Source organism: Pristiophorus japonicus, chromosome 13, assembly GCF_044704955.1.
Source record: "Pristiophorus japonicus isolate sPriJap1 chromosome 13, sPriJap1.hap1, whole genome shotgun sequence".
Classification (NCBI taxonomy): domain Eukaryota; kingdom Metazoa; phylum Chordata; class Chondrichthyes; family Pristiophoridae; genus Pristiophorus; species Pristiophorus japonicus.
This window is the reverse complement of record NC_091989.1, coordinates 196,829,581-196,844,713: the sequence shown is the minus strand read 5'-3', so window position 1 is coordinate 196,844,713 and position 15,133 is coordinate 196,829,581. Positions and strand designations below refer to the sequence as shown.

At 46.8% G+C, this 15,133-nt stretch overlaps 1 protein-coding gene across 1 annotated transcript in view; it reads right to left on the bottom strand.

Moving 5' to 3' along the window:
• tat (tyrosine aminotransferase) overlaps nucleotides 1-14,659 on the bottom strand; it is an 81,761-nt gene extending 67,102 nt beyond the window's left edge. The window contains 1 exon segment of the mRNA XM_070896881.1: nucleotides 14,562-14,659. Coding sequence (XP_070752982.1) covers nucleotides 14,562-14,659 — 98 coding nt within the window.
• Between the last annotated feature and the right edge of the window lie 474 nt (nucleotides 14,660-15,133).

The following is a 15,133-nucleotide window of genomic DNA, read 5'->3' as shown; positions in this document are numbered from 1 at the left end:
TGTTATTGTACACACGTTAAAAGTCGAACACTTTATGTCTTTATGTCTGTTTTCACAAAAGAGAGGAGCGATGCAGACATTGCAATCAGGGAGGAGGCGTGTGAAGTATTAGATGAAATAAACATAGTGTGAAGTATTAAGGGGCTTAGCAGCTTTGAAATTGGATAAATCCCCAGGCCCGGATGAAATGTATCCCGGCTGTTAAGAAAAGCAAAGGAGGAAATAGCAGAGGCACTGACCATCATTTTCCAATCCTCTCAGGCTACAGGTGCGGTGCCGGAGGACTGGTAACGTTATACTTTGTTTAAAAAGGAAGAAAGGGATAGACTGAGTAATTACAGGCCAGTCAGCCTAACCTCAGTGGTGGGAAAATTATTGGAAAAAATCCTGAGGGACAGGATAATTCTTCATTTAGAAAGACACGGATTAATCAAGGACAGCCAGCATAGAGTTGTTAAGGGCAGATCATGTCTGACTAACTTAATTGAATTTTTTGAAGAGGTAACACGGAGGGTCGATGAGGGTAGTGCATTTGATGTGCTTCACATGGATTTTAGCAAGGGTTTTGCTCGGGTCCCACATGGCAGACTGCTCACAAAAGTAAAAGCCAATGGGATCCAGGGAAAAAGCGGCAAATTGAATCCAAAATTGGCTCACGGGTAGGAAGCAAAGGGTAATGGTTGATGGTGTTTGTGACTGGAAGGATGTTTCCTGTGGGGTTCCGCAGAGATCAGTACTAGGTCCCTTGCTTTTTGTGGTTATTATATCAATGATTTGGACTTGAATGTAGGGGGTATGATTAAGAAGATTGCAGAGGATACACAAATCAGCTGTGTGGTTGATAATGAAGAAGAAATCTGCGGACTGCAGGAAGATATCAATGTACCGGTCAGGTCGGCAAAACAGTGGCAAATGGAATTCTATCGGGATAAGTGTGAGGTAATGCATTTGGGGAGGGCTAATAAGGCAAGGAAATATACAATAAATGGTAGGACACTTAGAAATGTAGAGGAACAGAGGGACCTTGGAGTGCAGATCCACAAATCCCCGAAGGTAGCAGGCCAGGTGGATAAGGTGGTGAAGAAGGCATATGGAATACTTGCCTTTATTAGTCGAGGCATAGAATACAAGAGCAAAGAGGTTATGCTTGAATTGTATAAAACACAGGTTAAGCCACAGCTAGAGTACTGCGTGCAGTTCTGGTCACCACATTTAAGTAAAGATTGATTGCACTAGAGAGGGTACAGAGGAGATTGACGAGGATGTTGCCTGGTCTGGAAACTTTTAGCTATACGGAAAGATTGAAGAGGATGGGTTTGTTTTCCTTGGAACAGAGGAGGCTGAGGGGTGACCTTATTGAGGTGTATAAAATTATGAGGGGCCGAGTTAGAGTGGATAGGAAGGACCTGTTTCCCTTGGCGGAGGGGTCAACAACTAGGGGACATCGATTTAAAATAATTGGGAAGAGGTTTAGAGGAGATATGAGGGGAAATTTTTCACCCAGAGGGTGTGGTGGGGGTCTAGAACTTACTGCCTGAAAGGGTGGTAGAGGCACATTTAAGGGGTGAATGGATATGCACTTAAAGTGCTGTAACCTACAGGGCTACGGACCAAGAGCTGGAAGGTGGGATTAGGTTGGATAGCTTTTGTCGGCCGGCACGGACACGATGGGCCGAAATGGCCTCCTTCTGTGCTGTAAATTTCTATGATTCTATGATTTACAAACTTGCAGAAGTTTGTAATCAAGCCGTGACACCGCTTTTAGTTTGGATCCGCAGGAGTGACCCTGGCCCGACACTGTTCCTGGAGGAGAACGGGGTGCTACTGTCTGTAAAATCCAGACTCAAGAACAAGAGGAAACTCGATTTTGACTTTTGCAGCACAAATGTTCTGAATACAAGAGCAGGAAGATTATGTTTCAACTCTATAAAACACTAGTAAGGCCACAGTTAGAGTACTGTGTGCAGTTCTGGTCACTACATTACAGGAAAGATGTGATTGCACTGGAGAGGGAGGTGTTTGCTGAGCTGGATATGAGCAGTGAGGTGCTGCAGATCACAGTCTCTCCAGACAAACCCTATTTCAGGTACTGAGGTAACTGGCAATATAACCGGCGTTAACATAGGGCCAGAAAAGAGCTTTGCAATCTGGTCCCAATATATTTTCTTCAACTTCCTGACATTATGCCTAGGAGCAGGAGCAGGCCATTCAGTCCCTCAAGCCTGATCTGCCATCTGCAGCAACGCCAAACACACTGTCTCATAACTCACGAGACAAACTCTTAAAAATCATGAGATTTGGTGAGAAGTCATGAGTTGGTATTTTTCCCTCGCTTGGCCCTTGCGGAGCTTTTCTCCCTGACAGGACGTGCATTCCGCGACCTTTGCTCCTTTTCAGTTACAACCGTCCCGCCTGCCACATCGTAGCCGCAACATTCCTTCCGCTATTCGGAAGCCGTCATTACACCACCCGTTCATCCCAACAAGTTATAAAAATTAATTATTTGTAAGGCAACGATGGAAGGGGCAGTTCCAGCCCCCTCACTGACCTTATTCCCTACCTCCCCCCAACTCCCTGCAAACGCTCTTCAACGGACGGCTCGGGACGCAGCGGCAGACGTAGGTACTTTCACAGGCTACCCGCCACCACTCCAGAAACCCCCCCAAATAATTCCTGTGTTGTGGAAGTGAAGGGGAATGAGACGGAGGGGAGAGGGGGAAGGGGAGAGTGGAGAGGAGAGAGGGAAGGGGAGAACGGAGAAGGGGAGAGTGGAAAGGGATGAGTAAACGCTGCCGCTTTCGCCGCATTAAAGCCGGACTCCAGCTCCCAGCACGTGTGAGTTGCGCATCCTCCGCAACACGGACCGTGTGCAGAGAGTGGGGGAGAGGCCGGGGACAGGCAGAGCTTGGCACCGGGAGGCAGGGAGCGAGAGAGGGAAGTGAAACCGAGCTCGCCCGGCTCTCCGACACATTCAGCTGAAGAAAGCCCAGGAGCACTGGCTTGGACTCTGCCCCATGTTCTGCGTTAAAGCGGCGGTGGTGCTGCGGGCGAGTCGCTGCTTTCCCTGGTCAATTTGCCCGGGCTAGGCTGAGTTTGGTGGCCCTGGGTTGGGTTTTATTGGAGCCCCAGGCAGAGCTATCCTGTAGAATGAAACTACCCGAGACTCCACATCCCGGAGCTCGAGACTCCCTTCCCATATTGTGCTGTGAAGCCAAGGGGTGGTCTTTGGGCCACCCGATAGGCGCACCCTCAAAGCCTCCCTGATAAAGTGCAACATCCCCACCGACACCTGGGAGTCCGTGGCCAAAGACCGCCCTAAGTGGAGGAAGTGCATCCGGGAGGGCGCTGAACACCTCGAGTCTCATTGCCGAGAGCATGCAGAAATCAAGCGCAGGCAGTGGAAGGAGCGTGTGGCAAACCAGTCCCATCCCCTCTTTCCCTCAAAGAGTGTCTGTCCCACCTGTGACAGGGACTGTGGCTCTCGTATTGGACTGTTCAGTCACCTAAGGACTCATTTTTAGAGTGGAAGCAAGTCTTCCTCGATTGCGAGGGACTGCCTATGATGATGAGGCGCAGGTACTTCAGACCCATCCGGTTTGGGCCTGGGCCGCGCGCCCTCAATTAAAAATGGCGTTCGCTCCCGCTGCCACTGCTCTGAGTTTTGTTGTCGCGATCAGTTGGCCCCCTGTCATCCCATAGTCACTCACTCACTCACTTAGAGGCCGCTGCCATTTCTAACAGGCCGGGTAGAGGCCGTTCCTCGCAGGCGCAATTCACATTAGTTTTTAATCGTGAGATTTAGGTGTTCCATAGCGGATGAAGCTTTATCTCACTCTGAAATCATGTCTCTTGCAATGGAATCAAGATAGTTGGCAATACTGGACAGATGAAGTGAAGAAAAGAGGTAGGCGATGAATTAAAGAGATGAAGGGAAGAAGAGGCTTTCTATATTTACTGGAAGGATAAAACCTGCTTTCTTTCATTCACGTCGGTCAACTGTGCCGTTTTTAAAATCTACACTTGTCAAACGTCAATAGCACAGATTATTTTACTTATAAAAGTAATTGTAATAATTAAACTTAATTTTAGTACTAGTAAAACTAATTAGCTGCAATTTTATATATTGTTCTGAACAAAAATCAACGAATGACATTTGATTGAACACCTCGGTGCCGGAGTCGGGTACCTGGAGAAAGTTCTGAAGGTGTCCGGAGAAAGTTGCAGTCCCAGTGGTGGCGAAGTGAGGAGGAAGGGAGGTCACGGGCTCTAAAAGCAGGGCTGGGTAGGCGGGGAGCTTGGCTCCTGCTGCCCATTGGTCCCAGAGGTAGGCTGTGTCCGGCCACCGACCCCAAGCCCAACTTTCCCACTGACGTCTGACATTTACCTTTTTCAAACTCGACAATAACAAAAAGGACAGAAAACAAAGTCAAATTACTCAATAAAAGTAAACATTCGTCACGGTGTGTTCAGGGATCTTTGCACCAAGTGGCTGGGGTCTGGGAAAGTGTCAGTTACGTGACAATCTCTGCAATGCTTTTTGTATTTTGCTGTCACTTGTTTGCTTTTTGCTTGGCTGCGATTCCTCGATCATCAGCTTGAGTCGATGGGAAAGTTCCATGTGCCAGAATCTCTCAACTGTCATAAACCAGACTGTTTGAACCTGAATATTAAGGGGTTCACCCCCAGTCTGGCTCGGTGGGGTAAAGGAAGCGGAACAAGGGGACCTTAGATGGCACAAAGCCTCACAAGGGCGACAGGGCAGAGGGTCAGTCACAGCCGGCTTGGGGTTGGGACCCATCCTCTAGAGAAACCCAGGCTACCCTTGTCTCATCATCATCATAGGCAGTCCCTCGAACGAGGATGATTTGCTTCCACGCCAAAAAGAGATGAGTTCACATGTTTCAATGAAGGACCTAATATTCCAGGTCCCAAACTACATCCTGAAGGGTGGAAGATGCAAGTGCGTGGATTTTTTTAACATGTGGTGACCGTTGCACACCAGCCACCACACGGGCTTGACAGAGCGAGGTCTTGGTCCAGTGGCAAGGGTTAACCAAGACGACTGGAGACCAGCTCTGCTGCACGGGCCTAGTGCGCACACACATCGCAGTGTGGGCTGGGCCCGTGCTGCCCCTGGGCCCTCGCCTCTTCTGGCCCCAAACTCACGCCTCTCCTCGACCCCGATCATATCCCACTCGTTGCTCCTGCTGTATCTGCCCACGCTCCAATCACCGAACTGAACCTTGATGATGTCCCTCTTCGCTGCCGTCGCCCTCCTGCGCCAGCTCGCGCTGTACCTTGAAGTGGTACGCTGCCACGCTGCCCATGGCCGCCGCTCGCCGCTCCTTTTATGGCCTCGACCTGCCGCTGATGGTCTCTCGCAGGTCGGGCCCGCCACGCTGTTCAAGGGTCACCGCTTGCCGCTCCTATGATGGCCCCGATCTGCCGCTGATGGCCTGCCGCCCTTGTCAATGGTGCTATTGGTGATTAAATAGTGGCTGGCGGCACGACCTTAATGTGGTCCGTGGCCTCTGCTAACTGGTAAAGTAGCTGTCATGTGAAAAAAGATCAGTCTTTCAGCTGCTTGTGCATTTACCATCTCTCAAGTTCATGGAACCCACTCTATTGATAGAAAACAGATGCAACATCATCTGTACAGAGCGATGTTTTGGAGAACAAAAGGAGCAGAAAATCTCAGTTTCCCGGGTGTTGAAGTGTTTCCTTCATCCACCTCTCCAATCTAATCCTGAATGTTGACAGTTTTTCAACCACCAACCCTGGGCGTGAATCCCACAGCCTCACAACTCTGTGTGTGAAGACGTTTCTCCTGCCCTCATTTCTAAATCTCGTACATTTAATCTTGTATCTGTGGTCCCTCGTCCTCGACCCTCAACTACTGGAAACAGTCTGCTTCTCTCTACCCCATTCCATCCTTCCATCACCATTTTAAACACCATCATATCTCCCCATAATCTGTGTAGTATGAATAAAAATACCCCATTTAAAAAAAAAAGACTTGCATTTTTCTAAAGCCTTTCACGACGTCAGGACGTCTGAAGACGCTTTACAGACAATGAAGTACATCTGTATTGAAATCACTGTTGTAATGTAGGAAATGCGGCAGACAATTGCGCACAGCATGCTCCCACAAACAGCAATATGATAATGATAATAAAAAGGATAAAACAGATAATCTGTTTTTGTTACATTGATTGAGGGATAAATATTGGCTAGGACACTAGGGATAACTCCTCCTGCTGTTCTTCGAAATAGTGCCATGGGATCTTTTAAATCTATCTAAGAGAGCAGATGAGGCCTCAGTTTAACATCTCATCTGAAAGACAGTGCAGCACTCCCTCAGCACTGCACTGGAGTGTCAGCTTATATTTTTGTGCTCAAGTCCCTGGAGTGGGACTTGAACCTACAACCTTCTGACTCAGAGGTGAGAGTGCTACCCACTGAGCCACAGCTGACACTTTCTTTGTATTTCCTCATACCAGGCAGCATTCCAGTGATCTGTGCTAAAGTGACTAAGAATTTCATTTTGGAGCTTTGGAGTATGTCACTCACTGGATCTTGTGGTCAGGGTACCAAATTCCTTCGAGACAACCAATGGAACATTAGACACATTTTTTAAACACTCATATAAATGATGTGGACTTCAGTATAGGAAGTATAATTTTGAAGTTTGTGGATAATACAAAACTTTGCAACGTAAAAAGGCCTCGGTTTAACGTCTCATCCGAGAGACAGTGCCTCTGACAGTCCAACACTGCCTCAGTACTGCACTGGAGTGTCAGCCTAGATTTGTGCTCAGGCTGCTGGAGTGGGACTTGAATCCACAACCTTCTGACTCAGGTGAGAGTGCTATCCAGCTGACTCTGTAATGTAGTAAATAGCATGATAGCAGATTTTAGGAGGACATAGACAGACACATGGCAGATGCACTTTAAAGTGCAGGCTCGAGCACAGCAGGCTCAAATGCAAAACCGACGGCAGCCCAGACAGGGCCATGAAGTAATAGAGATGGTACGACTATAAAGAATATGGTTAACCTAATCCTTACCTCCGATTCCACAGAGTGACAGCGACACAAGTAGACCAGAACCTAACACCTGGTGACGACCAGGCTATCTGTTTAAAATTTTCAGATAAAACACTCACCAAGATGGGACCGCAGTGGTGACTTCGACTCTGGGGATTCATGATACTGGGAACCTCAAGACCCACGCAAACACTGGATGATACCAACGGATTGCAGCGCACTCAGGAAATAAACAACTACATGAACTATGGAGTCTTGTTTAATTAACGGATGGAATGTGCATCCCAGCAGCCAAGGATTGGAGCAAGGACAGGACTTATTTTAATGCATGGTTACAAGTGAATCCTAATAAGAACTGGGTATGTGTACAGTGCTCCACGGGTATAAGGAGCAGCTGCATTAAACGGAGGGATGTCAAAGAGCCCGATGAATGTACTTTCGGCATAATTTGCGCGCCTCCGGGACAGTCCCAGCAATCAGTCATCCGCAAAAAGGGAGTGGGGCTGTGTGGGTACTACGAGGAGGTGGGGGCGGCTGCAATATCATTGTATGTATGCTTCTCACCCTCTCCGACACCGCGCCCCATAAGAACCACTACATTGCCCGAGGAACTGCCTTGTCCCATAACTACTAAGGGACCAGAAAATGGGATTGTAATGTACAACGAAGGGGAATTATTGTATGATAATGTTAAACATGAAATTGTGCCTGTCCTGATCAATATTTCAGGCATCCAGATGCCGGAATACTGTACAGAACAGTCAAGGAAAAAGTACAATGTATTAAGTAAAGTTGTAATGCAGCAGGCTGCCGATGCAATGGGTGCCAGTAGATTCCGAGGACAGGGGTCAGCCCCCAGGATAAAGAGGGGAATAGTTAATGATGTTGCTACCGGCTTCAATACAGGGACCTCCGTAGTAAACTCGATAGACATACAAGGGTTAAACGAGAGGGTGGAACAGCTTAGAGGGGTGTTGAAGGGGTTATTAGAAAGGGTGGAGCAAAACCAGGAAGACCAAGCCAACCTAGGAAAGGAGGGTGCCGAAATCCAGTTGGATGGCATCTCAGTCCTGGAAGCTCACGCCAAAACCATCAATCACCTCATTGATAGAGAAAGAGAAGATACCTGAAAGCAAAGACAGGGGCAACTCTGTCACACTTATGGTCTGTGGATGGTGGGACAGATCCGCCACAATCTCGATCAGATCCAACGCGGGGAGGTACCCGATTGGATAGACAGTTCACATTTAGCTCAGTTGGCTAAACAGAGGGGGACACTGGATAATTGTACTCTGAAGGGACTGACCCGAGTATACCCAACGATTCCAGATTGCCAGATGGGTAGGAATATTGGGATAGGGATAGTCCTGATGATCCCTATAGCCACGCCGGACTCAGGGCCATTCCCCCTGTACCAACTAGAGAATATCGGAGTAATACGGGAAAATGTCTCCATACGTTACTATCTGACCACCACTCTGCCGTTCGCCGAAACAACATACTTACCGGGATCTCCCTAACAGAATGCAAGCAAAGGGGGGAGATCACAGTATGCCCACACCCGGTAGGCCGAGGTGAGCTAGACGAGTGCGGGTTTAACCGAACCGACAGGTGTGTATTAGAAATAGTGCCCGCACACAGGCACTTCGCGAGGGTAGGCTACGGAGGGAAGGGAAGATACTGCATCTCTACCACAGAGCGTTCATACCAGTATAATGACCTGCAGTGCCCGATACCACAACCTAACTTTTGCTTTGCGCCGCTACGACCTGTCGCGATCGGGCAAGCGCATATCACCCAGGTTAGGCGCCGGAAGCCCGAAGTTATTGATGTAACCGATCAGCTCCACGATTATTTGCAGGATTATGACGAGCCAGATCAGGTCCCTATCCCACATCTAACCGAAGTATTACGAGAATTGAGGCTCAGGGTGGGTCAATCCTTAAAGCTCTACCACCAACTGCAAACTAAAATCAAAGTACTGGAAGAAGATATCGATGTAGACTTACAAAGTCAGAGTTGGTGCAGAAAAGTCTGGGACTGGGGAATAAATGTGAACATCCATCCTTGGATTCGAATAATTTCACACATACTGGTCGGGATAAAATTGATCTTAGCAATAACATGGGGCATGCAGGCACCACACATGCCGAAGAGCGAACCATGACCGGTCCCCAAATACTAAACAAGCCTGTCTAATAAAGGGGCAGGAGGATTTGGCCTTTGTCAATTTGATTTAAGCAACTGGGACTCCTGAAACCGCGTGACTGGCCAGCACGTTGAGGCAGGGAGTACCGGGCCGTACACAAAATCTAATAAAAGAAGGGCGGTCGGTTAAAGGGGGACTAGGACTAGTCCCTTTACCGAAAGGGGGAATTGTAGGCATTAGGCACCTGCTGAATATATCAAAACACTAGTCAGGCACCTGCTGAATATGTCTAAACTCATATAGGTTTAAAGTGGCCACATATAAAATGGCTGCCCAAGCATGATGGGAACTCCGTTAGTCAAGTAATGAACTGGGGCTGACCGAGCAATGGCCCTGTGAGGCCCACTACCGGGAATGCCTTGGCTCACTCACTTGAGACAAGATAACTACAACAAAGCATTATAGTACCTGATGTGGAATGTCCTTTGATTCAGGACTTCACACAGCAGAGCCCGAGGAACAGAGATAAGGGGGGGGCCCACCTCACATAACGAGGTCATTAATCAGCCCAAGCTGACAAAAACCGAACATACAGCCCCTGAGGTATCAGGGGAATTCTATTGGGTTAAAGAAACCTATATGTAATCTGTAATCGTTATGATTGGATTGTGTCCAGCCGAAGTGGGCTGAGTAACTGTAAAGAACTATTGTAAAACATATAAATATCGATGAATTTCTTTGTTCGGCGGAGAGAAGTGCCTAGATCCAGTCCTGAGGCTTCCTCCCAGCCGGCGAAAATAAAGGCCGCATTGGCGTTGGAACCGACTCTTGAGTGTTGAGTGATTCTTCCGAGAAAACATTCACGCTAACACGAAAGGATCTAAGACTGTAGTGGGATTTGTGTATAGGACCCCTGGTAGCAGCTCTGAAGTGCTAGATTGTATGAATGCAGAGATTAGACAAGCTTGTAGCAAAGGCAAAGTGGTTTTAATGGGGGATTTTAACTTTCATACAGATTGGGATAAGCAGATCAGCACCTGTCAGACAGGTAGTGAATTTCTTGAGTGTGTCTGGGATAGTTTTCTACCAAATATATCCTAGAACCAACAAGGGGGCAGGCTATAATAGATTTAGTAATGAATCAGATTTAGTTAACAGCCTAACTGTGCGTAAACATTTATCCAATAACAATCATAACATGATCGAGTTCAACATAGCATTTGAAAGAGAGAAACACGAAACAGCTACTAAGATTATACTTAGATAAGGCCGACTTCAATGGGGTAAGGCAGAGACTGTCCACGGTAAACTGGGTAAATCTGTTAATGGGTAAAACAAGAGAAGATCAGTGGGAGATGTTTAATAAGAATTTAATGTGATACAGAACCAGTTTATACTCCTGAGGGGAAAGAGCTCTATTTGCCAAAAAAAGCAGCCATGGACAACTATAGAGGTAAGGGACAGCATAAAACTAAAGGATAGGGCATAAAAAAAGGAAAAAGTAGCACAGATCCTGGAGAATGTGAAAGATACAAAGAACAGCAAAGGGTCACAAAACAGACAGTAAGAGCTACAAAAAGGGAGTGTGAAAAGAAACTTGCAAGGGATATCAAAATGAATGAACTGGTCAGGTGGGCAGAACAGTGGCAAATGGAATTCAATCCGGTTAAGTGTGAGGCAATTCATTGGGGAAGTCTAACAAGGCAAGGGAATACACATTAAATGGTAGGACACTAAGAAGTGTAGAGGAACAAAGGGACCTTGGAGTGCAGGTCCACAAATCCCTGAAGGTAGCAGGCCAGGTAGATAAGGTGGTTAAAAAGGCATACGTGATACTTGCCTTTATTAGCCGAGGCATAGAACACAAAAACAGGGAGGTTAGGCTTGAACTGTATAAAACACTAGTTAGGCCACAGCTGGAGTACTGCGTGCAGTTCTGGTCACCACGTTACAGGAAAGATGTGATTGCATTCGAAAGAGTGCAGAGGAGATTTACGAGGATGTTGCTGGACTGGAGAATTTTTGAGGAAAGATTGGATAGGCTGGAGTTGTTTCTTTTGGAACAGAGGAGGTTGAGGGAAGACCTTATTGAGGTGTATAAAATTATGAGGGGCCGAGATAGGGTGGATAGGAAGGATCTATTTCCCTTGGCAGAGGGGGTCAACAACCAGGAGGCATAGATTTAAAGAAATTGGTAGAAAGTTTAAAGGGGATTTGAGGTGAATGTTTTTCACCCAGAGGGTGGTGGGGGTCTGGAACTCACTGCCTGAAAGGGTGGTAGAGGCAGAAACCCTCACCACATTTTAAAAAGTACCTGGATATGCACTTGAAGTGCCGTAACCTACAAAGCTACAGACCAAGAGCTGGAAGGTGGGATTAGGCTGGATAGTTCTTTGTCGACCGGCACAGACATGATGGGCTGAAATGGCCTCCTTCTGTGCTGTAAATTTCCATGATTCTATGATCAATATGAAAAATTTTTACAGTTACATTAAAAAGATAAGGGTCAAGAGCAATGTTGGCCCCTTAAAAACTGAAAGTGGTGATATTGTTAATGACAATGGGGAAATGGAGGACATGTTGAATAATTACTTTACGTCAGTATTTACAGTAGAAGAGGATTGCATGCTGGAATTCACAAAGAGACTGATATTGAATCAGGGACAAGGACTCAATGGGCTGGAAATCCCAGCCTCCCCGGGTCCATACGGAGTGTGTACGGACCCAGGAAGGCATCGCAAAAGCCGGTTCTCAACGCACAATGCATATGCGCTGAAAACCGGCTTTTCTAGTCTGTCAAGCTCCAGCTTGATAGATCATCCGCATCTCGGGAGCCAGAACATTTGCATGGGCAAGATTGCGGTATTTACCCATATCTTGCCCAGCGGATGTTCTGAAAACTCTTATGCCTGATAAAAGCAGGCGGAAGTCTACTTTTACAGGCATAAGAATTTTAAAACACACAAAAACTTTGTAAAATAAAAATTTTTAAATACATTTTATTGTTAAAACCCTTCTCACTAAGGTAAGTTTATTTTAAGCCATAAAAAACTTTTTAAAACAGAAAAATATATATTTTTTATAAGACATAAATAACTAATTTAAATTAATGTTAAATATGTGGTGTATTTTTTTTATTAGTGTTTTGGGTGTTTGGGGGCTGTTTCTCAATCATGAAAAGAATAATGGTGCAAAAGAGTGTCAAATCCCCAGAGCCAGATGATTTCTATCCCAGGGATATAAAGGAAGTAGGTGAGCACATTGCAGATGCCCTAAATATAATCTTCCAAAGTTCACGAGATTCAGGAACCGTCCCGTTAGATTGGAAAATGGCGCATGTCACTCCGCTTTTTATGGTAGAGAGGGAAACCAGGGAATTATAGACCAGTTAGCCTAACATCTGTTGTCGGGGAATTGTTAAGAGTCTATAATTAAGGATAGGGTGTGACTGAACACCTCAGAAAATTTCAGTTGATCAGAGAGAGCCATGGATTTGTGAAAGGTAGGACAAAACTGATTGAATTTTTTGAAGAGGTGACTAAAGTAGTGGACAATTATTTATATGGACTTCCAGAAGGCATTTGATAAAGTCCCACATGAGAAACTGTTATCTAAGCTAGATGCCCACAGAATTGAGGGAACATTATTGACCTGGTTAGGAAATTGGCTGAGCAGCAGGAGACAGAGAGTAGGGATAATGGGTAGGGACTCAAATTGGCAGGATGTCCCGTGGGGATTTATGTTGGGGCCTCAACTATTCACAATATTTATTAACGACGTAGATGATGGCATAGAAAGTCATATATACAAATTTGCCGATGACACAAAGATAGGCAGCATTGTAGGTAGTGTAGATGAAAGAATAACATTACAAAGGGATATTGATAGATTAATTGAATGGGCAAAACGGTGGCAAATGGTTTTCAATGTAAGCAAATGTGAGGTCATCCACTTTGGATGTAAAAAGGATAGAACAGGGTACATTCTAAATGGTGAAAAGCTAAAAACAGTAGAGGGGAGAAATTTGGCATGTTAGTGCCGGGCGGGGCGCTAATGGGGCGCTCGGGAGTGGCCCGCGGCGGGGCAAATTCCGCGCCGCACAGCAAATTCGATGGCCCCATAGCGCCGGCAATGAGTTACCGGCTTGGCACCTTTCGCCATGCAGATCGTAACGGCAGCGAAATGTCGCTGGGTTCCCGATCTGCAAACTTCAGTAGCGCCCCCTGCCTTACTGCCTTGCGCCGACAGCGCCAGGGAGCAGAGGCATGAACCAGCCGGCTGGCTACTTAAAGGGATGCACCCCAACTTTCAAGGAACTTCCGTTCCAAAGGTCAGTTATGAGTGGCCGAGAGCGCAGGATGGATCTGCAGCCAAATAAAAGCTGCTTAGTCCCCAGAGTGTTGTGGGCCATCAAAGGACTTTGCATTTCATCCCTCAGCGTATCGCCGTTCTGCACTCCCGAATCATCGGAGGCTGGTGTGCAGACTCCAGTGACCCTCCCCTTTAATGGCTAGAAGGCGCCTTCACCCATGCTCACTCCCGATTATCAACACCTCATTTTGATTTATCGCTTGGAGCCTAACGCCACTCACCTACACCATTAACGCCTGATTTTGCGCTCCCCTGCATTCTTTGTGCGGTGAGACTGAATTTACCAGGCAGCAAGATTGATTAGCGTCTGGTGCTAAACTTTAAAACTTCTCAAAAGTTAGCGCCCCAACCGGGGTGATACCGAATTTTTAGCCCCTATAGGTGTCCAAAGAGACCTCGGAGGACCAGGTACATCGATCATTAAAATGTCATGAACAGGTACAGAAAATAATCAAAAAGGATAATGGAATGCTGGCCTTTCTTTCCAGAGGACTAGAGGACAAGAGGGTAGAAGTTATACTGCAGCTGTACAAGACAGCAGTTAGACATGGAACACTGTGAGCAGTTCTGCGCACCACACCGTAGGAAGGATATATTGGCTTTGTAGGGAGCGCAGTGCAGGTTTACCAGAATGATACCCGGACTTCAAAGTTACGAGGAGAGATTACCCAAATTCGGGTTGTATGCCCTAGAATTTAGTTTAAAGGGTAATCTGATCGAAGTTTTCAGGATATTAAGGGGAACTGATAGGGTAGATAGAAATCAACTATTGCCGCTGGTTGTGGATTCTAGGACTAGGGGACATAATCTAAAAATTAGAGCCAGACCTTTCAGCAGTGAAATTAGGAAACACTTCTACACACAAAGGGTGGCAGAAGTTTGGAACTCTCTTCCGCACATGGCAATTGATACGAGGTGCCAGACTGGGCCTGCGGCAGGCGGTGAGAGAACCAACACGAGGAAAAATCCTCCTTGACCTCTTCCTCACCAATCTACCTGTCGCAGATGCATCTGTCCATGACATTGGTAGCAGCTACCACCGCACAGTCATTGTGGAGACAAAGTCCCATCTTCACACTGAGCATACCCTCCATCGTGTTGTGTGGAACTACAACTGTGCTAAATGGGATAGATTCAGAACAGATCAAGCAACTCAGAACCGGGCATCCATGAGGCGCTGTGGGCTATCTGCTGCAGCAGAATTGTATTCTGCCACAATTTGTAAACTCATGGCCCGGCATAATCCCTCACTCTACCATTACCATCAAGCCAGGAGAACAACCCTGGTTCAATAAGGAGAGTAGAAGAGCATGCCAGGAGCAGCAACAAGCGTACCTAAAAATGAGGTGCCAACCTGGGGAACACAGGACTGCATGCATGCTAAAAAGCGGAAGCAGCACGCTATAGACAGGGCTAAGCAATCCCATAATCAACGGAACAGATCAAAGCTCTGCAGTCCTGCCACATCCAGTCGTGAATGGTGGTAGACCATTAAACAACTAATGGGAGGAGGAGGCTCCATGAATATCCCCATCTTCAATGACGGCGAAGCCCAGCACGCGAGTGCA